The sequence below is a fragment of the Hyaena hyaena genome, unplaced genomic scaffold, assembly GCF_003009895.1.
Source record: "Hyaena hyaena isolate Hyena2069 unplaced genomic scaffold, ASM300989v1 scaffold_4, whole genome shotgun sequence".
NCBI classification, from domain to species: domain Eukaryota; kingdom Metazoa; phylum Chordata; class Mammalia; order Carnivora; family Hyaenidae; genus Hyaena; species Hyaena hyaena.
Window position 1 is genome coordinate 8,745,330 of NW_024080636.1, and position 27,519 is coordinate 8,772,848.

General features: G+C 48.4%; 1 protein-coding gene across 1 annotated transcript in view; it reads right to left on the minus strand.

Annotated features, from left to right (window-relative positions):
- TTLL8 (tubulin tyrosine ligase like 8) overlaps positions 1-27,519 on the minus strand; it is a 61,638-nt gene that overhangs the window by 16,255 nt on the left and 17,864 nt on the right. The window contains exons 9-12 of the mRNA XM_039235165.1: positions 22,143-22,329; positions 9,379-9,527; positions 7,605-7,848; positions 5,241-5,676 (exon numbers count right to left, since the gene is read on the minus strand). Of these exons, the coding sequence (XP_039091096.1) occupies positions 5,241-5,676; positions 7,605-7,848; positions 9,379-9,527; positions 22,143-22,329 (1,016 nt within the window). The remainder of the gene's footprint in view (positions 1-5,240; positions 5,677-7,604; positions 7,849-9,378; positions 9,528-22,142; positions 22,330-27,519) is intronic.

Consider the following 27,519-nt stretch of genomic DNA (forward strand, 5'->3'; position numbering starts at 1 on the left):
CAGGAACACAGAAAAATACTTGTGAAATAGTCACACAGAGAAGTGAGCTGCAGTAAAAAAGCAGCAGCACAGATGAACGTTATCTGGTGGGCATGTAAGCGCGATGCCTTTAGTAAACAGCTTAAGATTAAAAATCTTTTAAAGAATACATGTAGATGCAATGACCCTAAAGGGAAAACAAGGATATGCCTCCTGTGGTTTTAAGGATAATGGTTACCTCGGGGAGACGTGCAGGGAGACAGGGGTGCCAGAGACGGATGGATGTAGACCACCGTTTGGTTCTAAATGTGTTTTTAAAATGATCTAAATAAAAATGGCCATGTAAGGACAAACAATGAAACGATGCCATGAACCAAGGATTATGACCAACCAGAGTATATGCACCTGAGATCCAATGAAATGAGAAAAATGAATTAAATAAGTTATAGACAGTGCAATAAAATCAGAAAAGGTACAAAAGGAATAATGATTTCAAGAAAAAAGAAAACTCTTCAGATGATATAGTTGTATATGTGAAAAATCCAAAATAATCTTCAAATATATTAACAGAATTGATAGAAATGTTAGCCAGATGGCTGGATTAAAAAGAAATCAATTCATAAAAAATCAATTCCATTTCTATCAACCAGCCACAATTTGTAGAAAAAACACAAATTTTGATATTAGTTACCCTAGAATAAAAAAATAAAAACACAAGCAAGACTAAATCTAACTTTAAAAAAGTGCAAATAGAGGTGGCTGGGTGGCTCAGTCGGTTAAGCATCCGACTTCTGCTCTGGTCATGATCTCACAGTTTGTAAGTTCAAGCTCTGCATCAGGCTCTGTGCTGATGGCTCAGAGCCTGGAGCCTGCTTCGGATTCTGTCTCTCTCTCTGTCCTCCCCACTTCATGCTCCATCTCTCTCTCAAAAACAAACATTAAAAAATGTTTTTGAAGTGCAAAACCATTACAAAGAAAATTCTAGGAGCTTACTGAAAAACATTAAATACGTAAATGGAGAGGTATGCCATGTTCACAGATGATAAGACTCAGTCATATAAACAAATCAGTTCTCAGGGCCACTGGGTGGTTCTGTTGGTTGAGCATCCAACTTCAGCTCAGGTCATGATCTCATGGTTCATGGGTTCGAGCCCCACATCGGGCTCTGTGCTGACAGCCTGGAGCCTGGAGCTGCTGCAGATTCTGTGTCTCCCTCTCGCTCTGCCCCTTCCCCGTTCTCTCTTTCTCTCTCTCAAAAATTAAATAGAAATTTAAAATTCTTTAAAATAATTTTTTTAATTTTAATTTTTTGGGTAGGTCTTGACAAGCTGGTTCTGTAATGTGTATGGAAGTAAAATGGGTCAAGAACAGCAGAGTCATTTCTGAGGAAGAAAAACAAAATCGTGGGACTTAACCAACCAGCATAATGATGTTCTGAGAGCCGTGGCATTGGCCCAGGGCACACAGACAGACCAATGGAGCTCACCAGAAAGTCCAGGCATCCCGTATGCGACAGCGGTAAGCTGCACATGGGTGGGGAGGGCCTCTCCACAGTGGGTAGCCCCATAAACCTGTGATCAAACCCATCTCCCACCACACGCCAAATCAATTCTAGGAGCGTTAAAGACTGAAACGTATGAGCAACGGCAGCGCATATAGAAGAAGCTTCTGGAGATTGTCTTCAGGACAAGCCACAGAAATCACCAACCATAGAGGGAAAGGTTGACCAGCTTGGGTTTATCAAAATCAAGTGCGTACCGTATTTTGCAACTGTAACGGAGCAAAAAGACAAATCACAAGGTGGGGGACAGTACTTGCAACACGGTCAACGGAAAAAGGAGAACCCAGAAGAGACGTCACTCCTACAAATCCGGAAGGAAGAGAGCAAGAGTGTAAGGACAATTGGACAAAAGGCTTGGGTGGGGACTTTTCAGGAGAGGAAACACGTCTGAAAATGGGCCAGCTGACTGGCAAGGCGCACGGTGCACACGAGCGCCATCACGCTGTCTCCAGAGGCAAACACGAAGACGTGTGTTGGCACCAAGTGTCGCGGCAGCGGGAGGAACGGCCCGAGTGTGAATGCAGTCAGAGAGCAGCCCCTTTGGCCGTGCTCACAGGGCCCAGGGTGCCGGGTTCAAGAGCCCCTCCCCACAAAGTCACCTCCTGCTTGGAAACTGTGAATCTGACATTATTTAGAAATAGCCTTTGCGGATGTCATTAGGTTAAGGTGTCACCCTGGAGGGAGGGAGCAGACCCCAATCCAACAGCAGTGTCCTTATGAGTGAACTTTGGACACAGAGAAAGAACACCATGTGAGGACAGGGCACCACGGGGAGCGGCCCAGGGACAAGCCCAGGAGCACCCCCCAGGAGCACCCTGCAGGAGCACCCCGCAGAAGCACCCCGCAGGAGCATCTCCACAGGAGCACCCCGCAGGAGCACCCCCCAGGAGCACCCCCAGGAGCATCCCTGCAGGAGCACCCCCCCAGGAGCACCCCGCAGGAGCACCCCACAGAAGCACCCTGCAGGAGCACCCCCCAGGAGCATCCCGCAGGAGAACCCCGCAGGAGCACCCCGCAGGAGCATCTCCACAGGAGCACCCCGCAGGAGCACCCCCCAGGAGCATCCCGCAGGAGAACCCCGCAGGAGCACCCCGCAGGAGCATCTCCACAGGAGCACCCCGCAGGAGCACTCCCCAGGAGCATCCCCAGGAGCACCCCGCAGGAGAACCCCGCAGGAGCACCCCGCAGGAGCANAGCACTCCCCAGGAGCACCCCGCAGGAGAACCCCGCAGGAGCACCCCGCAGGAGCATCTCCACAGGAGCACCCCGCAGGAGCACCCCCCAGGAGCATCCCGCAGGAGCATCTCCACAGGAGCACCCCGCAGGAGCACCCCCCAGGAGCACCCCACAGAAGCACCCCGCAGGAGCACCCCCCAGGAGCATCCCGCAGGAGAACCCCGCAGGAGCACCCCGCAGGAGCATCTCCACAGGAGCACCCCCCAGGAGCATCCCGCAGGAGCATCCCCCAGGAGCATCCCGCAGGAGCACCCCGCAGGAGCATCTCCACAGGAGCACCCCGCAGGAGCATCTCCACAGGAGCACCCCACAGGAGCACCCCGGGGTGCAGGAGCACCCCGCAGGAGCACCCCGCAGGAGCTGGACCAGAGGCGGACGGATTCTTCCCTACAGCCTCTGAGAGCATGGCCCTGCAAACACCTGACTCCAGACTTGTGGCTCCAGAACTTTCGCAGAGCACCTTGCTGTCACGAAGCCACCTGTCGGCGGCGCTGTGTTACTGCAGCTAACACACGTGCTATGCTGAGGCTGTAACCGCGTAAAGGCCGCACCTCTAGAACGTTCCATGTGGAAAACTGCGTGCTGTGTTTTTCCTAACAGCAAACCATCTGGACAGAGGCAAGCGGCTGAGCAGAGGGCGGACCGGCCTCGGGGGCGGCCTGACGTGAGGCGAGGGGAGCGCGCGGGACTGGGGAGCCCTCAGCGCAGCCCCCCGGCGCTGGACGCGCAGACACGGCTGAGGGGGCGCTGCCCGTGGGCCCCGCACACCCCGGCCGCTGGGGTGAGCGGTGAGGGCGGCGGGGGTCCTGCCATCAGGGGCCTGCACTCCGGGGGGAGGGCCATCGGGCAACGCGCTCTGGTGCCAGGGAGGGAGGGGCGGGGGGGAGGGGAAGGGCAGGGGAAGGGGCGGGGGGAGGGAGGGACACGGGGGCCCAGGCGGGTACGGACATTAGGGTGTGTTTCGGAGACACACGTCTGGAGCGGGGGGGGGGCAGCGGCCTGGCCCCCCCGTGTTATCACACATACTCTCGGGCCACTTCGGGGACGCGCGCTGAGGCACAGACCCCGCAGGGCCACCCCCCAGACGCGGGGCCCCCCCACACCTGTGTCCCTGTGCCCCGAGCCCAGGCCCGGGACAGGCTCGCGGGCGGCGCACGGGCAGCACCGTCGGGAACCCCGGAAAGCGGTTTGCAGGAGCCCAGGGGCCGCGGGCGCCCGTCCCAGCGAATTCGAACGGAGTCCCCGATGCGCACCCCACGCGGAGGGACGCAAAGGCCGTCACCCAGCAGCCCCCGTGCGGGGCCCCGCGACCCCAGCAACGCGGCCACTCCCGGGGCGGGGCGCCCCAGGCGGCCCCAGGCCCGAGGGCAGCGCGCCCGCACTGGTACCTGGCGGCGTGAGCGGCTGGAACAGGGCGCCCTCCGCGGTCCTGACGCTCGGGAGCGCCGCCGGCAGGGCCCGCACGCCCGCTGGGTTCGCACGCGGGCGCCTGTCGCACCCCGCTTGGCGGAGGCCGGTTTTCGGGGCCTCGCGGTCCACGCGCTGCAAGCTCCCGGCGCGGGGCTCCCCGTTCCCGCCGGACGCGGCGCCCGCGGACTGCGCGTCGCAGCGGCCCCCCGGCGGCCTCCGCAGGGGCGCGGGCAGGGCGCACGCGAGCACCTGCGCGTCGTTGAGCCCCAGGTCCCGGCGCGCCAGGCTGGGCACGGCCGAGGGGCACCTCGCGGTCAGCGGCCGGATGTCCCCGAGCGCGGATGGAAAGTTACTGCTGGAAATGGGCGGCATCTGCTTCCTGGCTGGCCTCACGCTCACGCCTTCCACGCACAGGTCGGAGCCGTGGAAGGGCGGCAGCTCCACCGAGGGCTGGGCGGAGGGGGGCGGCGTTAGGGCCCGGGGGACCCGTGCCCCCTCTCCCGCGTCCGGCCCCCCTGCCCGGGGACACCCGTGCCCCCCTCTCCCGTCCGGCTGCCCGGAGACCCTGGCTGGCTGCGCACCCCCCCCCCCCCCCCCCCCCCCCCCAGGCTCCGGCACAGGGTCGCCCAGGCAGCCCGAGTCCCCGGCAAAGTGAGCACCCAGCGCCGAGGCCGGGCCCGCAGGAAGGCGCCCAGGGAGCGCAGGCCGGACAGACCCCTGGAGGAGGACGCGGTTTTCATCGGGGGGAGGAGGGGGCGAGGGGGGCACTGCAGGTCTGGAAAGGGACAGCCTGGTATTCGGAGTCTGGGGGCCACGGGCCTCCCACAAGTCCAGGGAGGGGCCCTCCCTGCAGCGACCACGAAGCCGGGGTGGCCTGGGGGGAGAGGGAGTAAGGCGGAGCGGCAAAGGGCTGGAGAGTCCCCCCGGGGGCGGGGGGTGTCCTGAGTTACTGCGCGGTTTGCTGAAGCGGCTGCAGCTACGCAGGGACCCAGGGACCCGCAGCAGCAGGTGTGTGGCCCCCAGCGCCTCCCCTGCCCCGCGCGCCCCGCCCCACCTGTCTCCACAGCAGCTCAAAGTTGCCGGTGTCGCAGTTGCGGTCGACCTTGCGGTCCACCACCACCTTGATGGTGTCTTCCTGCACCTGGGCGCACAGCTGCGCCGTGACGGGCGTGGACGCGTGCATGGTGGGGCTGCAGTTGATCTCGATCAGCCAGGGCTGGAAGTCGCGGCCCAGGACGAAGTCGGCTCCGTACAGCTCGAAGCTGTTCTTGCGCGGCTCCACGTGGTCCTGCGCCACCTTCATGGTGTTGGCGATGGCCCGCTTCATGGACGGGTAGATGACGTCCGCCCACACGGCCCCGCGGCCCCGCTTCTGCAGGTACTGGCGGAACCTGGTGCTGGTCCACATGTTGTGGCAGGGCAGCCGCGGGCTGCGGTCCTCCTCGTTCCTCAGGCGCCTCTGGACCGAGTTGTTGCACAGGTGGATGGCGCTGCAGGCGAGGCTGCGGTCAGGCCGCCGCCGGGGACTCTGCAGCCGAGACCTTGGACCCTGCCACCCAGTCCCCCGAAACCCTTATGCCCGCACCGTCCCTGATGCCAGCACAGACACCTCCCCCTCTGGCCGACACCCTAGTCCCCGATCCGGCAGCCGGCCCCTAGCCCAGGGCGGCAGCTGGTGGGGCTCCCCCGGAAGTAACACCCCCCATCTGCGCCCGGCAATGGACTTGGGGCCCTTGAAGAGCCGGCCTGGGAGACAAAGTGAGAAAGAGTCTCTGTGAAGGTTTCGGGAATTAATTGACACTCTTGCCTTGCTTCAAACAGACTTTGAAACAGGTAAGTGGACGACATGAACCACCTGGATCTGGGAGGGGAAGCCTGTCCCTGTGACCCTGGATAGCTCACACTTGCGCAGGACAGATACGAGAAACAAGATCTAGGCACACAGAAGGGTCTAGCAACCCAAAAACAGTGGAATTAGGGTAGTGGACCCACAGTGCCAGTGCTGACTTTTGCCGGTTTGTCCCAGGCTGGGTGATGCCCTGTCAGAAACGATTTCAGGGAAACTGTGTGCCTGGGGTGCGGGCTACGGTCCCAGACGGAGAAATGGGGCTCAGAGAGGCAAGAGTTCTGCCAGGCCCACCCTCGGGACCCGGCGGGGCCGGGTGGCCTCGGGTGGGAGGGCCGGCGGGGGCGCTCTGGGCCTCTCACTGCCCGGGAGGCTCCTGCGCACAGTGAGCTCGGGCCCCCCGCCCCCCAGCCAGAACCACCGTCCCTGACAGCCTGTGACTCGGTGTGGCCGAGGGGCCAGGGGACCCCGTCAATCAGCTGCACAGCTGTCAGCCCTCCTAATTCTCAATGGCTCCCCGGAAAGCCCCTGGCCAAGAGGCCTGGACGCCCAGCCCCACGCGCCCAGTGGGGTCACAAAGCAGAACCGGGGAGCCCTTGGTCTGGACAGAGTCCATGGAAATTCTCTGCCTGGAGGAGAGCATGTGTCCGAGGCTTTGCCAAGGGGCCCTCGCCATCCATGCCACACACGTGTCCTGCCCACTTGGAGACCCTGGCAAGGTGTGGGCTCACCCTGGCACCCCATTCCTGGAGGTCTGAGCCTCTGCCCAGCACCTCCACGTGGCACCCTCCCCAGCACCCAGCCCCCCGGGGCCTCAGGATCTGGGGTGCTGCTCACACCGTCCTGGCCTTTTCTGGCTCAGGTGCTCCTACTCCTTGCCCTTGCCTGGCGTGGCTGGGGTCCTCAGAGGACCCCTCAGCTCTTCTCGCATCCCACAGGCTGCACCCCTACCTGCCCCGCAGCGCCAGCAGGACCCCTGCCCATCTGCAGCACCCCCCGCCTCAGGGCCTCTGGGACTCACAAAGAGAAGGCCAGGCAGGAATCCCTGAAGGGCGCTGAGGGGCTGGCACGAGCGGACGTGGCCCGGGAGCCCCCAGAAGTGCCCTGGCCTGCGTGCCCGGAGGATCCAGAGAGAGCGAAGGCCAGTGTGGCAGGCAGCACGTGCACACACACATGGCCAGCTGGGGGCGTGCGTGTGAGCACAGCTGGCCACCCAGCCCTTCCAGCGGAGGGGGCGGCAGCCGCCACGGCGACGGTGGCTCTGGCCCCGTCGTGGAGATGCCACGCCCAGGCCGCGCCTGGCACCTCGTGGGCACACGGCAAATGGTGCTTTTAGGATGTTCTGGAGAAGATACCCACATCCTGGGAGTGCAGAACACCGGCTTTGAGGGACAGTCGGCCTGGGCCGGCCACTGGGGATGGAGGTCATGTAACCGACCCGAGCCGCACTTTCCTCACTTGTGCCTCAGGTGGTGACGGCACACGTGGCCCCCCCCCATGTCCTGCAGGTGTTGGTGGGAGCGCGCCACGCACCCCGCGTGGCCAGGGGCACCAAGCTGACGTCCGACTGACCTGTCCAGGTTGTCCAGGGAGAAGCGCCGTGTGGAAAACCGCAGGTAGCTCTCCTTGTAGAACCAGACGGTGAGGGGGTTCCAGTCGGTGACCAGGAACCACTGCCTGATGTCAAACTTGGTGTCGTAGATGAGCAGCGGGGTCTCGATGTACTTCTGCGCCACCCACTTGTTGTCCCTGGCAGAGGGGCGGTCTGCGGCCACCAGCTCCAGGATGTCTTCCACTCGGTTCATGCACACGATGTCTGCAAGAGGCCAGCACTCAGCCGCGGGGCGCGGCGCACGGGGTCGCCTTCAGCCCCGAGACCCACGACGGCTCTGATCCAGGACAGGAGCCAGCACGGCTGGGCAGCCACAACCAGCACCCCCGGCTCTCCTGGCAGGGGGCCAGCCCCCAGGACTCAACAGAGGACACAAGAGTGGGGGGGGGCAGGGATGGGGACAGAGGCACTTTTACTTCTTTTAAACACAGTGACAAAGATAATCTGTCACCATTTGTTGTCTTTTTATCTGAGAGAGAGAGAAAGCAAGTGAGTGGAGAAGGGGGGGGGAGAGAGAGAGAGAGAGAGAGAGAGAGAGAGAGAGAGAATCCCAAGCAGGCTCCACGCTCTGCAGTGGGAGGAAGGTCGGGCCTGATGGACGGGAGGAGGGAGCCGCCAGCAGACAGGTGCTAATGGCAAGGAGACCAGGCTGGGACAGAGCCGCTGGAGGAGCCCACGCCCAGCCCTGGGGGGTGGGGGTGGGGGAGGGCGGCACTCGGGGAGAGTGGGCGGAGGCCCAGACCTGTGGGACCGGATGCAGTAACATCACAAATTAATAAAGATTTTTAAGTCGCATAAAACGTAACCACTTATGAATGTGAAACACCAACAAAACTTCAATGGACTCAAGGGGAAAATTAAATATCCAAAGAAAAAGTAAAGTCTACTTAGATACTCAGGAAAGTGAGACCATCCCATAATACTAACAAGATGGACGTTGCAGTGAGCACCATCTTCCGAGGAAATTTCACAGACTTAAGGCTTTTACTGTTGTACAAGAAAGACTGGAAATAAATAAGCTGAGCATTAAAGTCAGAGCCAAGGGAGAAAAAAATCCCTCAAAGGAAATGAAAAAATGCAACTTAAGGTTGGTTCTTTGGAAACACAAATAAGATTTTAAAACTTTGAAATTCTGTTTTTAAAAAAGAACACACAACATTCGCCATTAGGAATAAAGAGAACACAGTCATAGCTACAACACAAGATGAGGTACAAAATCTGAGCCCATCAGACAGAAACACAGACAAAAGTTACAGGCAGTACGGACGTGCCTCCCAGACAGCCTGGTGCTCACAGGTGAGTTTTAAAAACTAACCTAGTGACAGGGGTTCCGCTGTTGTTTGACAGGAAGTCCTCACTCCATCTTAGCAGCTGGCATAAGCCTGTTGCCAACGCTGGAGAGGTGATATAAAACAGGAAACCCCAGCCCAGTTTAACGTGGGAACATCCCAGTTAATGAGCAAAGCTTGGAACTCAGGCATGAAGATCAGCGTCACGGAGCCATCTGCCCCACTGCGAGCCCCGAGTGGTGCACCTGCGCACCTGCACCTGAGCACCTCCAGCAGAGCATGTGTGCACCTGCACCTGAACATCTGTGCACCTGCGCACCTGCGCACCTCCACCAGAGCACGTGTGCACCTGCACCTGAACATCTGTGCACCTGCGCACCTGAACACCTGCACCTGCGCACCTGCACCTGGCGTGCTGCACTCAAAGCCCCCAGCCTCCACTCACCTCTGCCACGGGACTTGGCTGCTGGCTTGATGATCCAGATGTTCCGAAGCCCATCGATCTCTGTCTGAGGGTTCACAGATGTGATTTTGTTCAGCAGAGCCTGGCACTGCGAAAAGTGATTTCTTGAATTGGAGATGAAAGCGTCACCGCTACAAAGCAAGACCCAGAGAGTCCATGAGATTCGCGAGACCTCTGTCATGCATGTGTGTAGTCAATGTGCTCCTGCGCTTTGTGGCATGTCTTTCCATTCTCTTTGCAGTGTTTCTTGATAAACAGAGTTTTTCATGTCAACAAAGTACACTTTATCAGCTTTTCTCTGATTAGTGCTCTTGGTGAACTATTTAAGAAATGTTTGCCTTCCTTGTGGTCATGAAGATTTACTCTATATTTTTTTTAAACTTTCACATGTCACGTGATACAGCTCAAATTAATCTTTGTGCATTTCTGAGACGGGACTCAAGATACACTTTTTTTGTTTGTAAGGATGCTCACTGCTCAAGCACCATTTAGCGGAAGGACTAACCCTTCCTTGTGGATCTGCAGTGGCTCCTTGATCCTAAAGGACCATGTACATGAGATCTGCTTCTAGACTCTGTTCAGTTACACGGATCTGTTCATGCAGGCGGCCCAATGCCACCCTGTCATGATTACTGTAGATTGATAATGAGTCTTGCAATATGGGTAGAAGTCCTCTAATTTTGTTTTTCTTGATCAAGGTTATCTGGCTTTTCTTAAATCATTTATATTTCCAAATAAATTTCAGAATCAGTTTGTCAATTCCTCCCACCTCAGCCCCTAAGAAAAATCCCTGAATAGATTCTGGTTGGGATTACATTGAATCTATAGATTAGTTTTGGAAGGAAAAAAAATCTCTACATCACTGAGTTTTCTAATTCACGCACATGGTTTTATACGCACACGCACACACACAGAGACTTTTTAGGACATTAGTTTCTATGTTTAATTTTATAATGTTGTGTTTAGGGTCTTCAATATATTTTATTATATTTTTTTCTGGATATTCGCTGGTATTGTAGATTGTATTTTTACATTCCCACTTCATGGTGTTGTTTATGCATAGAAATGCAATGGAATTCTGTATATTGACCTGGCACCCACTGACCTGGCAAAAGTCACATAATAATAATTTTCTGCACGTTTTGAAATTTTCCTACGTGCATAATCAGGTCATCAGTAAGTTGATTTGCTTCTTTCTGATCTTAGGCCGTTTATTTCTTTCTTCTGTACTATTAAACCAAACAGACCACACAGCCAATACTGAATAGGAGTCATGATCGTGGACATCTTTGTCTCATTCTGATTTCAAGAGACACTTTCAACTAAGTGTGTTAACGGTTTCATTAGGAAATATGTTAGCTTTAGGATTTTTGTAGATGCACTTTTCAAATTAAGGAAGTTTCTTTTTTTCCAATTTGTTAAAAAAGAAAACAACAAGGTATTGCACAGGCATTGAATTTCATCCATGTTTTGCATTTATTGACATTATCATGTAGTTTTCATCTTCTGTAAATGTAATAAAATCTACCAATTGACTTAAAAAATTTTTTTCATTATGGCAAAGTACATATAAAATTTATCACTGTACTGAACCATTTTAAGGCTTCATTTCAGTAGTAGTAAGAATATTATATAGTTGTGCAACGATTATCCCCCCGCCCCCCCCCCATCCATCTCCAGGACTTTTCTGTCTCCCAAAACTGAAACTCTGTCCCCATTAAATACTCACTCCCGGTCTCCCTCCACCTGACCCCAGTACCCACCATCTACCTTCTGTCTCTGTGATTCTGGCTTCTCTATGTACTTCAAATAAGTGAAATGAAATAACATAATATTTGTATTTTTGTGACTGGCTTATTTCACTTATAATGATCAAGATTCATTCATACTGTAGCAGATACAGTTTGAACTGTATTGAACTTTGTTAAACCAATTTTGAGTTCCTGGAACTTAAACTGGATATAAAGAAATAAAATTGTTTTTATTCATAGATGACATACCCTACATGTAGGAAATCCTAAGGAATACACACACATACATAGTACAAACTACTAGAACTAATAAATAGGTTCAGCAAAGTCACAGTCATAAAATCAATATAAAAAATAAGTTGTATTTTTATATTCTGCCAACAAAAAAGATTCTAGAACAAAATTAAGAAAACCGTTCCATTCATAACTGTATCAAAAAGAATAAAATACATAGGCACACATTTAACAAGAGAAATGCAAGATTTGAAAACTACAAAACATTATTGACATACATGTTAAAAGATCTAAACAAGTTGAGAAACAAATTTGTGAAAACTAACACATTCTTTTTTTTTAATGTTTATTTTTGTAAGAGTGAGAGAGAGTGCACAGGTGTGCATGAGCAGGGGAGGGACAGAGAGAGACATGGACAGAGGATCCAAAGTGGGTTCTGTACTGACAGCAGACAGCCTGACATGGGGCTCAATGTCACGAACCATGAGATCGTGATTTGAGCCAAAGTCGGAAACTTAACCAACTGTGCCACCCAGGAGCCCCTTAACACATTCTTAAATAACCAAAGGGAAGAAATCACAAGGGAAATTAGAAAATACTCAGAGGGGTGCCTGGGTGGCTCAGTTGGTGAAGTGTCCAACTTTAGCGCAGGTGATGATCTCATGGTTTGTGGGTTCCAGCCCCATATTGGGCTCTGTGCTGACAGCTCAGAGCCTGGAGCCGGATCTCCATCTCTCTCTGCCCCTCCCCTGCTTGTGCTCTGTCTCTCTGTGTCTCTCAAAAGTAAATAAACATTAAAAATTTTTAAAAAAGAAAATACTTAGAAACAAATGAAAATGAAAACACAACACACCAAAACATGGGATGCAGGGGAAGTGGCACTGAAGGAGAAAATTATAGTTGTAAAAGCTTACAGTAAAAAATAAGAAACACCTCATATCAACAACCTAACTTTCTGCCTTAAAAAAAACTAGAAAAAGACGTGCACCTGGGTGGCTCAGTCAGTTGAGCATCTGACTCTTGATTTCAGCTCAGGTCATGATCTCACGGTTTATGGGATCAAAGCCTGCATTGGGCTGCACTGATAGTGCAGAGTCTGGTTGCAATTTTCTCTCTCTCTCTCTGCCCCTCCCCATCTAGTGCTCTTTCTCCTTCTCTCTCAAAATAAATTAATAAACATTTTTTAAAAGAAAGAAATTAGAAAAAGAATAAACTAGGTCCAAAGCTAGCAGAATGAAGTAATCAATAAAGATTAGATCAGAATTAATCAAAAGAGAGAAAATTAAACTAAAAGTTGGCCCTTTGAAAAGATCAACAAAATTGACAAACTTTTAGCTGGATAGACCTAGAAAAGAGAAAATACACAAATTGCTAAAATAAAAAATGATATTGGGGACATTACTGATTTTACAGAAATAAAGACTACAGATTATAGTTTTTAATATAAACTATAAAAATCTGTATAAAAATTACAGATTATAAAGGAATATTATTGGAGAGTTGTACACCAACAAATGTGATAACCTAGATGAAATGGGCAGATTCCCAAGAAATACAAAATCTATCAAGATTCAATAGTGAAGAAACAGAAAATATGAATAGATTTATAATGACTAAGGGTATTGAATCAGTAATCAAAAATCTCCCAACAAAGAAAAGCCCAGGACCTGATGGCTTTGCTGGTGAATTCTATCAAACATTTAGAGAAGAACCATACCAGCCCTTCTCAAACTTTTCCAAAAAACTGAAGGGGAGGGAATACTTCTTAAATCATTCTGTGAGGCTAGCATCGCCTTGATACCAAAGCCAGACAAAGACACTATAAGAAAGCTACACACCAGTATTCCTTATGAGTATTGGTGTAAAAAAAAAAACCTTAACAAAATGCCAGCAAACCAAACTCAGCAGCTTATTAAAGGCTTATACACCACGACCAAGTAGGATTTATTTCTGGAATGCAAGGATGGTTTGACATATGAAAATCGATTAATTTAATATATCACATTAACGGAGAAGAGGAGGGACACGTGAGTGGCTCAACTGGTTAAGTGTCTGACTCTTGAATTCAGCTCAGGTCATGATCCCAGGGTTGTGGGATTGAGCCCCACATTGGGCTCTGTGCTGACTGTAGAGCCTGCTTAAGATTTGTTTGCTCTCTCTCCTCCTCTACCCCATCCTGCTTGTATACTCTCTCTCTCTAAAAATGAAATGAAATAAAATAAAATAATTTAAAAAACAGGTGAAGGGGAAACAACCTACATGATCATCTTGATGCAGAAAAAGCATCTGACAAAATTTAATAACGTTTGCTGATAAAAAACACTCAACAAACTAGGAATAGAAGGAAACCACCTCAATATAATGAAGGCCTCAATATATATGAAAACATCAGCAATCACTATACTCAGTGGTGAAAGACTGGAAGCTTTCCTTTAGGACTGAGAATAGGACAAGAATGCCTACTTCAAACATTCAGCAGAGTGGTGAAAGTGTCAGCAAGAGCAATCAAGCAAGGAAAAGAAATAAATGGCATTCAAACAGGAAAAGGGGAAATAAAATGATCTGTTTGTAGATGATATGATTGTATACATAGAAAATCTTGAAAATTCCCCCCCCAATTATTAGCTGTTATAATAAATAAGAATAATAAATAATAATATTTATTAGCTGTTATAGCTGATAAATGAAATGCAAAGTAGCAAGATACAAAGTTGATAACAATAAAAATCAGTTGTGTATCTATACACCAGCAAGGAACAATCTGAAAAGAAAAAAAAAAAAAAAAGGAAATTACATAAACAATTCCACTTACAATCACATCAAGAAGAATAAAATACAGTACTTAGGAATTAACCAAGGAGGGGCGCCTGGGTGGCTTAGTCGGTTAAGCGTCCGACTTTCCCTTGGGTCATGATCTCGCGGTTCGTGGGTTCAAGCCCCGCGTCGGGCTCTGTGCTGACTGCCAGCTCAGAGCCTGGAGCCTGTTTCAGTCTGTGACTCCCTCTCTCTCTGACCCTCCCCTGCTCGCGCTGTCTCTCTCTCTCTCTCCTAGAAATAAATAAAACATTAAAAAATTGAAAAAAAAAAGGAATTAACCAAGGAAGTGAAAGGTATAATGAAAATCAAAAGTTGCTGAAAGAATTGAAAGAAGACATAAACAAATGGAAACATCCATGTTTATGGATTAAAAGATTTAATTTTGTTTAAGATGTTGATAGTATTCAAAATGATCTACAAATTCAATACAATCCCTATCAAAATCCCAGTGGTATTTTTCACAGAAATAAAAAAACACATCCTAAAATTCAAATAGAATCTCAAGGGACCCCAAATAGCCAAAACAATCTTGAAAAAGAAGAACAAAGTTGGATGACACACATTTCTTAATATCAAAACTTACTACAACAAAGCTGCAGTAATCAAGATGGTGTGTTACTGGCATAAAGACAGACATAAGACCAATGAACTAGAATAGAGAGCCCAGTGACAGGCGAGCCAAGACTATTCAATGGGGAAGGACACACTTTAACAATGGTGCTACACCCATACGCAAAAGGATGAAATTGAGGTCTTCCCTAAAACCATATGCAAAAATTGATTCAAAACTATCCAAAAATTGATTCAAAATTATTCAAAAAAATTAGGACCAAAGACCTAAATGTAAGATCAAAACTATAAAAATCTTAGGAAAAAACACAGGGCAAAAGCTTCAAAACACTGAATTTCACAATGATTTCTTTGATATGACAGCAAAGTACAGGCAATGAGAGAAGAAGCAAATTGGACTTCATGAAAAGTTTTAAATGTGTGCATGAAAAGATATAATCAACAGAGTAAAAAGGCAGCCCATGAAATCAAAATAATGTATCTCATAGGGGTTTATCAGATGCATCTGAAAAGTGCATCTCTGTGCATCCAGAACTTACTGAGAACTCCCAACCCTCAATCACAACTAAAACAACTGAGTCATAAATGGGCAAAGGACTTGAATAGACACTTCTCCAAAGAAGACATACAAATGGCCAATAAGATGCTCAATACCACTGGTCATTAAGGATATTGAAGTCAAAGCTATAGTGAGCTACTACCTCACACCCATTAGAGTGGATATTATTTTTTAAAAGGCATAGAAAATTTTAAAATGTTGGCAATGATTTAGAGAAATTGGAACACTTGTGCACCATTGGCGTGGATATGAAACGGTGCGGCTGCTGTGGAAAACAGTATGGCGGTGCTCAGAAAGTTAAAAATAGCATTACCACATTACCTAGAAATCTCATTTCTGGGTTCATACCCAAAAGAATTGAAAGCAGAATCTCAAGAGATATTAGTGCACCCCTGCTTATAGCAAGCAGCGAACTCACAACAGCTGAAATGTGGAAGCAACTCAAGTGTCCACTGACAGATGAATGGATAAACAGAAGTTACTAACCATATAGAACTAAATACTATTGACCCTTTAAAAGAAAGGAAACTCTGATACCTGCTACAACATAGACGAACCTCGAGGACATTATAAATGAAATAAGCCAGTCCAAGAGACAAATTCAGTACGGTTCTACTTCTATGAGGCACCTGGAGTAGTCAAACTCACGGGGACAGGAATTAGATGGTGGGGGCCAGGGGCTGGAGGGAACATGGGGAGTTGGTGTTTAACGGGGACACAGTTTCAGTTTTACAGGATGAAAAGAGCTATAGAGATGGATGGTGGCGATGGTCACGCAACATTACTGATATTTGATACACTTAGGTGAATATTTTTAAATGGTTCAGATGGCAAATTTTGTTATGTTTATTTTATGACAATAAAAAGTGGAAAAATATAAGTGGAGGTAGAATAAGTGACAGCAGCGTAGTAGATGAGAAGGGAGGGAAGGAGCCTGCGGCTGTGATGCTGGGTGGGAACGAGTAAAGGTCTGACTATAGTAAACCAAGAATGTATATTGTAATCTCTAAGGTAAAGCCTGAAAGACAGAAGCAAAAGTGTGTAATTAGAAACCAAATATGGTAGATAAAGTGATTAACAACGTTTAATTAGGATGCTTCCTTATTTAGGTCACAAGTAGTAAGCAGTGGCTAGCCATTCTCCTGTCGTAACAAGTAGGAAAAAGCCCCAGATAAATGGCAAAATTCATGTTTTTCAAAATATCAGAGGGTCGTGGACATGAGGAGGGACAGGTGAAGTACTTCTAGGCCCTTCCTGGGTGAGCTGAGTTCGTTGGCCATTTTATTCCCCAGGAATATCTTCCAAGTCTGGGTGAAGGTTCAGATTCGGGCTTGGCCTGAATTTCTTAAGGAAATTCTTAAGGAATGAAAAGCCACTTGGCCATGACAACTTCCATGAAAGACCTAAATCTAGAGATGTTCAAAACACACGGCAGTTTTTCCCAGGGCACAGAAGACGGTCGGCCTGGGCTAAAAAGACCCAGAACCCTTCTAGTCCCGGGGGACGTGGGAAGAAATTTCTCCTGAAGGGCGGGGCCTGTGGCAACGTCTTTCAGTCTTACTCCTGAGACACTGGACGCCAGAGGGCACTGAACGGGCCCAGAGCTACCAGCCGGCTCGCTCCGGCTACCTGGCTGAGGGCGTGAGCTCCACACCAGATCTACAACGGAGGGAAACGTGGGTGCGTCCTGAGGAAAGAGCATAAATGTCCGCCCTATACGCCCTTTAGGGACAAGGCCAGCATACCAACATTGACGAGACGGAGAAGAGGCAGGGAAATCTGATGGAGAGGAAGTGCAAAGGCAAGTGATGTAAGGATGGTCCTGATGCTGGAGTCAGAGCTCGGTAGATCCCAGATCAGCCTGGAGACAGCAGAAGACAAGGCTGCCAAGCCTCAGGATGGGCCCATAGAAAGTATCCGAACTTAACCTCAGGGAGGAAAAAGGAACGAGGAAACCAGCACAGAGCAGAGAGACGTACGAACCACAGGCACACAGTCCGCTATGCATGTAACTGGAGCCGAGAAGGGGAGGAGCAGAATGAAGAAGCAATAGGTGGAAGATGACGGCTGAGAACTTTTCCGAATTGATAAGAGACTCCAACACGCAGACTGAAAAGCTCCAAAACCTCTAGGCAGAGTAAATACAAAGAAAACCACATCTGGGCACCATAAAGTCAGACTTCTAAAAAAGGAAAAAAAGAAACAAAGGAAATCTTAAAAGGCAGCCTGAGGGAATAAAAACAGTGTTTCAGAGCAGCGGTAATAAGACTGAGGCAACAGCTAATTTTCAACAGAAACCATGAATGCTCAAAGACGATGGAATATCATCTTCAAAGTGCCGGGGTTGGGGGGGGAGGGCACTACAGTTCTACCCCAGGTGAAAGACCTTTGAAAATGAAGACAAACTAAAACCCAGAGGGTTCTTTACAGCAGAACGGGACTGTAATAAATATTAAAGGAATTCTGTTAGCCTGAAAGCAATGACCTCAGAGGGAATCACGTAACTGCAGAAAGGAATGAAAAGCCCGTGATCGTTTAAAGCAACAAAAAAGTCACGTCTGGTGGAGTCCGCACCCACACAGGAGTAAAATGTGTGACAGCAACATCATAGAGCAAAGAAGGAAGCAAATGGAGCCAAACTAGTGTAAGGTTTTAAATTGTCCAAGAAATGGTAAAAAAAAAATTTAAGATAGACGGTGATGAGTCAAAATTGCATACTGTAATATCTAGTATAACCACTAAAAATACAGAAGTATGTATCTTGAAAGAGAGGATAGGAGATAAAATGGAATAATTGGAACTAGTTCACTCATGAAAAGAAGGTAGGAGAGGAAGTATAATGAAACCAAGAGCAAGTCAGGAAATAGAAAACAAAGAGAAAGATGGTAAACTTGAACCCAGCTATATTCATAGTGACTCAGTGTAAATGGAAAAAACACTCCAATAGAAAGGATTGTGAGATTGGGCAAAGGCAAGATCTAGACATTAATATATGCTCTTTATATGGGACCTACTTCCAAATATAAAGGCACCAACAGATTGAGAGTAAAAAAGTTGAAAAAGATACAGGTCTTGCACACACTAATCAAAGGAAAGCTATACTAATATTGCAAAAAGTAGAATTAAGGCAAGAAATATTAATAGCGTTAAAGAGGAGATTTTGTAATGAACAAAAGGTCCAATCAAAGGAAGATCAAACAGGGGCGCCTGGGTGGCTCAGTCAGTAAAGCGTCCGACTTCAGCTCAGGTCATGATCTCACGGTTCGTGGGTTCGAGCCCTGCGTGGGGCTCTGTGTTGACAGCGCAGAGCCTGGAGCCTGCTTCAGATTCTGTATCTCCTTCTCTCTCTGACCCTCCTCTCCTCATGCTCTCTCTCTCTCTCTCAGAAATAAATAAAACATTAAAAAATTTTAAAAAAGGAAGACAAAACGATCCTGAATTGGACATAGTGAGTTACTGCATCAAATTATACAGAGTAACAATCACACAACTAAGCGCAGAAACACAAGAACACCAAGCATAGTTGGGGGCTTCAATTCTGTTCTCAGCATCTCAGGGAGCAAGCAGGCAGGATAATCAGTGAGGATATAGATTTCAATAACTTGACTCAATTGCGATTTTCAGGACACACCATCTAGCAAGCAGGTACTATATTCGAGTGTACATGAGAAGTTTGCTAAGACACATCACGTGCTGGGCCAAAAGCAAGTTTCAACAAAATCCATGTTTCTTCTTCTGCTTCTTCTCCTTCTTCTAAGTGATGGGCTCAAGGCCATACTTTAATAGAACTAGGGTTTGAATTCAGGCCTACTGCCCCTGAAACCCATGTCTACTTAATTATGCTAATTGCCTCTCATGTTTCTTGTTTATCAGTAGTGGATGTCTATACATACAAAACAGAACATTGATCTTTATCCCTTACCATATGCAAAAATTAAGTAATTTGATTAATTAATCATAAAAGATTAAAACTGAAAGATAAAACACTGAAGCATCTAGAAGAACTCAGAGGACAACATTTTCATGATCTTGGATAAGTAAAGGTTTCTTAAACAGGACTCTTAAAAGCCCTACCATAATAGAAAAAAATCAAAACACTGGGCTTCATAAAAAGAAACAAACAAAAAACATTGAGCGGTAAAAAGACAAGGCATACACTAACAGAGGGTATTCTTTTTTTATATAGTGTATATATACATATACATATATATACATGAATCTTTATTTTATTTATTTTCATGTTTATTTTTAAGAGAGAGACAGAGCATGAGTCAAGGTGGAGCAGAGAGAGAGGTAGACACAGAATCTAAAGCAGGCTCCAGACTCTGAGCTCTCAGCACAGACCCCAATGCGGGGCTTGAACCCATGAACTGTGAGATCATGACCTGAGGCGAAGTCAGAGATACTCAACCAACTGAGCTACCCAGGCGCCCTGAGAGGGTATTCTTAATGCACATATCCAACAAAAGACTCAGTCAGGAATGCTTAGAGTACTCTTAGAAATCCCTTTAAAGATGTGCAACCACTCCTGAGGCCAGGAAAGCAGAGGCAAAAACAAACTACTGGGATCAGAACAGAATAAAAAGTTTCTGCACAGTGAGGGACGCCACCAAAAAAACTAAAAGGCAACCTTCATAATGGGAGAAGACATTTGCACGTGACACATCCAATAAAGGGGTAGTATCCAAAATATATAAAGAACTTATACAACTCAACACCCAAAAAACAAGCAACCCTATTTAAAAATGGGCAGAAGACATGTACAGACATTTCCCCATAGAAGACATGCAGATGGCCAGTGTACACATGAAAAGATACTCAACATCACTCATCATCACAGAAATACAAATTAAAACCATGATGAGACACCACCTCACACCTGTCAGAATAGCTATAAGAAATAACAGGTGTTTTTGAGGGTGGGTTGGGGAACCTTCTTGCACTGTCAGTGGGAATGTAAACTGGTGAAGCCACCCTGGAAAACAGTGTGGAGCTTCCTCAAAAAGTTAAAAATAATAATCGCACTACTGAGTATTTACTCAAGAATACAAAAACACTGATTCGAAAGGACACACGTGTCCCTATGTTGATGCAGATTTTTCTACAAGAGCCAAATTATAGAAGCAGTCCAAGTGTTCATTGACTGATGAGTGGATAAAGAAGATGTGGCGTGTATACATACAATGGAATATTATTCGGCCATAGAAAGAATGAAATCTTGTCTTTTGCAATAACATGGATGGATCTAGAGAGTAAATGCTAAGCGAAATAAGTCAGAAAAAGACAAATACCATGTGATTGCTCTCAACAAACAAAACAAATGAGCAAAGGGGGGAAAATGAGGGAGACAAACCAAGAAAGACTCAGCTCCAGAGAACACACCAATGGTCACCAGACAGGAGGTGGGGGATGGAGAAGTAGGAGATGGGGATGAAGGAGCACACCTGTTGGGCTGAGCACCGTGTGGGATTTAAAAAAGAGAACACAGAGAACATTTTAAAAAGGCTACCAAGCTGGTAAGAATAGTGATGGTGATAATAATAGAAATATTAACAACAACAAGAAAATAATAAAAAAATTTAATAAATACGATTTAAAAAGAGATAGCCAGCCTGATTTTTTAAATACACAAAAGATGTGAGCAAGCACCTCACAAAAGACGCTCAAATGACTGATCAGCATCTGAAGCAACAGTCGACACCACTGGCGTCAGAGAAATGCAAACGAAGACCGCGATAAAGTGACCAAGGAGAGGAAACTCAGAAGGCTGGCAGCGGCAAGGCCGTCTGCCTCGTGCAGGAAGTGGAGCCCACGCTCAATGCTCTTGGCATCTGGATACGTAGAGCCACTTTGGAAAATGTTCACACACCGGGGGTAACCCAGCTGCTCGCCCACATCGGGAGGGCAAAGTCTGCGGTGCGGATAGCGTGAAAGCCTGCACGGCAGCAGAGAGGCCTGCCCCACGCACCGGTGTGGATGAACCCCAGACTTCATGTCAGGCTCCAGTCACAAAGGAGAGAGCACAGACCGTGAGAGTCCATGAACGTGACGTTCCACAAGGAGACGGGTTAAGGCGCAGCAATCAGGTGCGACCTCTGTGGGGTCTCTGCCTGGGAAGGGTTCCTGGGGGCCCGAAGGGGCTGCAGATGCTTTTCCTCCCGAGCTGCTGGCGGTGTCACCAGGCGGGCACGTGTGAGAAGTGGTCCAGCCGGGCAGACGCCAGCACGCAGCCCACCCGGTACTGTACTCACGTGTCGATCAGAAAGAGAAGAAAACACTTGATTGATCCAAAGAAGCGAAGAAGGAAGAAGAAGGAATAAAAGAGCGACAGTGTCCCTGGGGGGTGGGGGCTCCGGGCAGACCCTCCGCAGAGCCGGTCCTGCCCTGCTGCAGGGCTGCCCGGGGCGCCTCTGCCCCCGCTCCTCTGCTGGCCGCTGCAAAGGCGGGGGAAGGACTCAGCCTTTGGACTCCCACGCGGTAGGGAGCCCTGAAGGCCGCGGAGGGTCAGGGGGGCCGGGCCAAGCAAGCGTCCTGCGGCTCCTGACTGCCCAGAGCCCATTGTGGGGTTCGAATGAGGTAAAAGACAAGAACCGTGTGGAAGGTGCTTTAGGCCATGTTACCCAAAGGTGTCCCCAAGGAGTGTCATCCTTTTATGAGCCAACAGGGACTTGGTGAGATCTGGGTACCCCAACACGTCGACAGGCGCCCCAGCCCCCGGACAGGCACTTCAGGCAGCCTTGACAGCTCCTGCCCCCCCGCCCCCCACGCCCCGTGGGCCCACGGCCACCTCACTACCCGCACGCGGCGCATCTTACTGAACGAGGGAGTAGTACTGCTGCGTCAGGTCCTTCCACTCGTCCTCCGTGAGGCCCCGGCCGGCGTCCCTGGAGCCGTCGATGTCCCTGTGCTCCCGCTGCCCCAGGTAGGCCTGGCACGCCTTGCACGCGGTGTCCACTAGCTCCCCGGGGAGGCCCGTGGGCTTGGATTCCGCATTCTCGGGACCTGCAACCCAAACACAGCCTCGTGGAATGGGGACCGCCTGCGGCACCGGACACGGCCGCCCCGGCCCCGCCAGCCCGGGCGCCACGCCTGCCTCCGGCCAGGTGCCTTCCCGGCCCTCCACCCTGCAACCGCACGCGGCACCCGTGAACGCGACACAACCTCCTGACTTGCCACAAGAGCCCCACTTCTCTGAGCCCACGCGGTAACTCCTTGGCCAGCAGTCCTGCTTGATGCCCGGAGGCCGCTGCGGGCTTGGCGGCACCTGTGGCCGCCTCTTACCCAGCACCCCTCTCTCCCGGAACCCCAGAGTCGAGCTGGACCCGCGGGGCTCAGGAAGCAGGGAGTTGCCCCGGCAAGGCGAAAGCGACCCGAGAGGCCCCCAGCCGCGGGCCCAGAGGGAGAGCGAGTGACAGCCAGCAGCTGTCTGTGCGCTCGCGGGGAAGGAGCCTGAAGAAAGGCCAACCCGGGAACCCGGAGGTTCGTGAGGACAAAAGCAGCTCCACAAACTGGGGTGGGGTGGGCGTGGGGGGGTGGAGGCCCCGCAGACCCAGCGGACCCCCGACCCCCGACCGGGCCCGGGACAAAGTGCGCGTTCACATGGTGCTACGGGGATTACAACATGCGTTTTTAACCTGCACCGCGGTGAAATGCACAGAACACAAAAACAACCATTTTAAAGTGAAAAATTACTCTTCTGTTTTCTGATCAGGAGCCTGGATGTTGTCTACCGTCCCAACAACAGGTAAAAAGCTGACCTGAAAAGTCAACAACTCTGCTGCTTCCGAGCTGAGGTCGCCAGACAAAGCGCTGCCCCTAAGCTGCAGAGAAAGTGAGGCGGACACAGCGAATCCACCTCCCCGGGGCACGGACCCTCCGACCCCAACACCCGGACAGGAAAACCTGAACTGTAATAGACGAACTGCTGCAGGCTCCGTGTGGGCACATCTGACAGTTAAAAATTCCGGACGATCTGGCTTGGGGGCCCCACGCTTTCCTCAGTCTTACCTCTGGGAACTTGACCTGGTTTTCACAGTGAGTGTGGGAGAAAAACCCCTCCTGCTTCTGGCAAGGAAAGGGAAAAGGGACCATCTTGCAGCTTGCCAGACCATTCTGTTCTTAGTGAGGCCCGCCCGCAGGAGAACTAGCTACCCAGAGCCTGACTTACGGGGCGGGGGGGGAACCCAACTCCAGCCCCCGCGGGCCCTCTGTCCCGCCAAAGGGGGTAAAACTGAGAAGCACTAGTGACGTTCACAGTCCGGGGGCATAGGCTCATTAAAGACTGAGACCTAATCATAACACACTTTATCAGACAAAATTTTTTTAAAAATTTGAGGAAAAAACTGAGGAAAATTGAGATCTGCCAAGAAATGTCAAGTGTTTCAGAGAGAAGGAAAAGAATATACGTCAGGTCCACATCAGGAAAGGAAGAGGGTTAGAGAAGGAATAAAGGTAAAATAAAAACTTTTATTTTTCTTATTCTTGGTATTTAGTTTTTCTTATTCTTATTTTTATTCTTATTTTTAATAAGATTATTTTTATAATTCTTGGGGTGCCCAGGTGGCTCAGTCACTTCAACGTCAGACTCTTGATTTTGGCTCAGGTCATGATCAGGTCAAGGGATAGAGCCCTGGAGATCAGGCTCTGCGCTGAAGGTGAGGAGCCTGCTTCAGATTCTGTGTCTCCCTCTCTCTCTGCCCCTCTCCCGGTCGCTCTCTATCTCTTTCTCTCTCAAAATAAAGAAACGTTTTCTTAAAACAAGAAGACATCATTTTAGATATGGACATTAATGTCTCATGGACATTAAAAAGATAGTAAGGAAATACTATGCACTCTCTGCACACAAATTTGATAATCTAGAAGAAATGGACCAATGTACTGAAAGATACAACCTGTCAAAATTCACACAAAAAGAAATAGATGATCTGAATAGGCCTATATCTATCAAAGAATTTGAGTCAACAATTAAATTAATTTGAGTCTTCCTTCTAAAACAGAAAGCACCAGTGAATCCAAATGGGTTCACTGATGAATTCTATCAAACATTTAAAGAAGAAATTATAGGGGCGCCTGGGTGGCTTAGTCGGTTAGGCGTCCGACTTTCGCTTAGGTCATGATCTCGCGGTTCGTGGGTTCGGGCCCCGCGTAGGGCTCTGTGCTGACTGCCAGCTCAGGGTCTGGAGCTTGTTTCGGAGTCTGTGTCTCCCTCTCTCTCTGACCCTTCCCTTCTCACGCTGTCTCTCTCTCTCGCCTAGAAATAAATAAAACATTAAAAAAAAATTTTAAAAAAGAAATTATAGTGATTCTCTATAATCTCAGTAGATAGAAACAGGGAATACTTCCTTCCTCGTTTTATGAAGCTACCTCTACCCTTTACCCAAACCAGAGAAAGACATGAGGAAACTGTAGACCAAAATCTCATGAATAATAATGCAAAAATGCTCACCAAAATATTATCAAGTCAAATCCAACAATGTATAAAAAGAATTATACACCATGATCAAATAGGATTTATCTCAGGTATGCAAAACTGGTTCAACATTTGAAAATCAATTAATGTAATTTATGACACATCAAAAGGCTAAAGAAGAAAACTTACATGATCATACCAATGAAAAAGCATTTGACACAATTCAACTCTCATTCGTGATAAAAGCTCTCAGCAAGCTAGGAATAGAGAGGAACTTTCTCAACTTGATAAAGAATATATACAAAAACCCCCTGGAGCTAATATTATACTTAATGTTGAGAAACAAGAAATTTACACTCTAAAATCAAGTGCGAGGCAAGGACCTCTTCCCTCTTGCCACCATTTTTCCAACATCATATTGGAAATCCCAGCTAATGCAGTAAGACAAGAAAATAAAAGGTATATAGATTGAGTAGGAAATAAAGGTGTCTTTATTCATACATGACATGATATCTATGTAGAAAATCTGAAAGAAATCAACAAAAAACTCCTAGGACTAATAAGTGATTACAGTCACTTTCCTATATACCAGAAATGAATTATTAGAATTTGAATTAAAAACACAATACCATTTACATTACCACACAAGAAAATTAAATGAATACATAAATAAATCTAACAAAATATGTTCAAGATCTATATGAAGAAAACTACAAAACTCTGATAAATGAAATCAAAGAAGAATGAAATTAATAGTGAGATACTTCATGTTCGTGACTAGGAAAGATTCATTGTTAAGATGTCAGTTCTTGGGGCACCTGGGTGGCTTGGCTGGTTAAGCATCCAACTCTTGATTTCGGCTCAGGTCATGATCTCACGGTTTGTGGGATCAGGCTCGTGTCAGGCTCTCCCTCTCTCTCTGCTCCTCCCCCACTCGTGCTGTCTCTGTCTCCCTCAAGATAAATGAATAAACTTAAAAAAAGGATGTCAGTTCTTCCTGCTCAATCTATAAATTCAATACAATCCCAATCAAAATCCCAGCAAGGCACTTTATGGATATTGACAAGTTGATTCTAAAGTTTATATGGAGAGGCAAAAGATGCAGACTAGCCAACCCAATATTGAAAGAGAAGAACAAATTGGAGAATTGACACTATTCAACTTCAAGTCTGACCACAAATCTATGTAATCAAGACAGTGCGGTATTGGTGAAATAATACACAAACAGATCACTGGAACAGAATAAAGAGCCCAGAAATAGACCCACAAAAATACGGTCAACTGATCCATGACAAAGGAGCAAAGGCAATACAATGGAAAAAAGTGGTCTTTTCAACAAATTGTGCTGGAACTGGTGCAAAAAAGTGCACACACAAAAGAATTTAAATAAAGATTTTACACCTTTCATAGAAATTAACTCAAAATGGATCATACACCCAAGTGTGAAACGCAAAACCACAAAATTCCTAGAAGACAACATGGGAAAACGCCAAGATGAACCTGGGTGCGGCGATAAGGTTTTAGACATAAATCCCAAAATCCCATAAATCCCAAAGCCATAGTCTATGAAAGAAATACTTGATAAACTGGACTTAATGCTGTCAAGAGGATGAGAACATAATCCATGGGCTTGGAGAAAATATTTGCAAAAGACACATCTCATAAAGGGCTGTTATGCAAAACACACACACACACACACACACACACACACCCTCTTAAACCTCAACAATAACAAATTTTCAAATGATAGGGAAGCTGATCAGATTTCCCATCAAAGAATGTATTTACAGATGGCAGAGAAGTATATTAAAAGATGCTCAGGATGCCTGGGTGGCTCAGTCGGTTGAGAGTCTGACTCTTGATTTCAGCTCAGGTCATGGTCCCAGGGTCATGGGATACAGCCCCATGTCAGGATCCACACTGAGCGTGGAGCCTGCTTCAGATTCCCTCTCTCCCTCCCTCTGCCCATCTCTCCCCCACTCATGCTCTCTCTCTCAAAACTGAAATTAATTAATTACTTAACTAATTAAAATAAAAAGAATTGCTTTAAAAAATAAAATAGAGGCTCCTGGGGTGGCTCAGTTGGTTGAGCATCCGACTCCTGATTTGGGCTCAGGTCATGATCCCTGGGTTGTGGGATCGAGCCCCATGCAGGGCTCCGTAATGAGCATGGGGCCTGCTTAACGTTCTCCCTCCCCCTCTGCCCATCTTCCCTGCTTTCTCTCTCTAAGAAATAAGAAAAAATTTTAAAGATATCCTCTCTCTCTCCCTCTCTCTCCCTCTGCCCAACTGATACACTCTCTCTCTAAAAATATGTAAATAAATAAATAATAAAATACATACATACATAAAAATAGTGTATTTTAAAAAGTAAACGAAATAAAAGGTGCCCAACACCATGCGTCACTGGGTGCGTGCAGATGAAAACAGCAGGTGACGCCACACACCTCTCGGAGGGGCCCGGATCCGGAGCGCTGGCCGCGTGGTGCGGCCACGTTGGGGGACAGCTTGGCCGTGTCCTACCAAACTAAACATACTCTTACCATCGGATCCAGCATTCATGCTCTTTGGTAGTTAGCCAAAAGAACTGAAAACTTACAGCTATACAAGAACCTGTGCATATGGCAGCTTTACTCATAATTGCCCACGCTTGGAAGAGCCACCGTGTCCCTCAGCAGTGGCTGGACGAGCAGGCCACGCGGCGGGCCGTCCGGACGGTGGAGTATTACTTGGCGCAAACGGGAAGTGAGCCATGAAAGGCTGGAGGACCTTAAATGTGCATC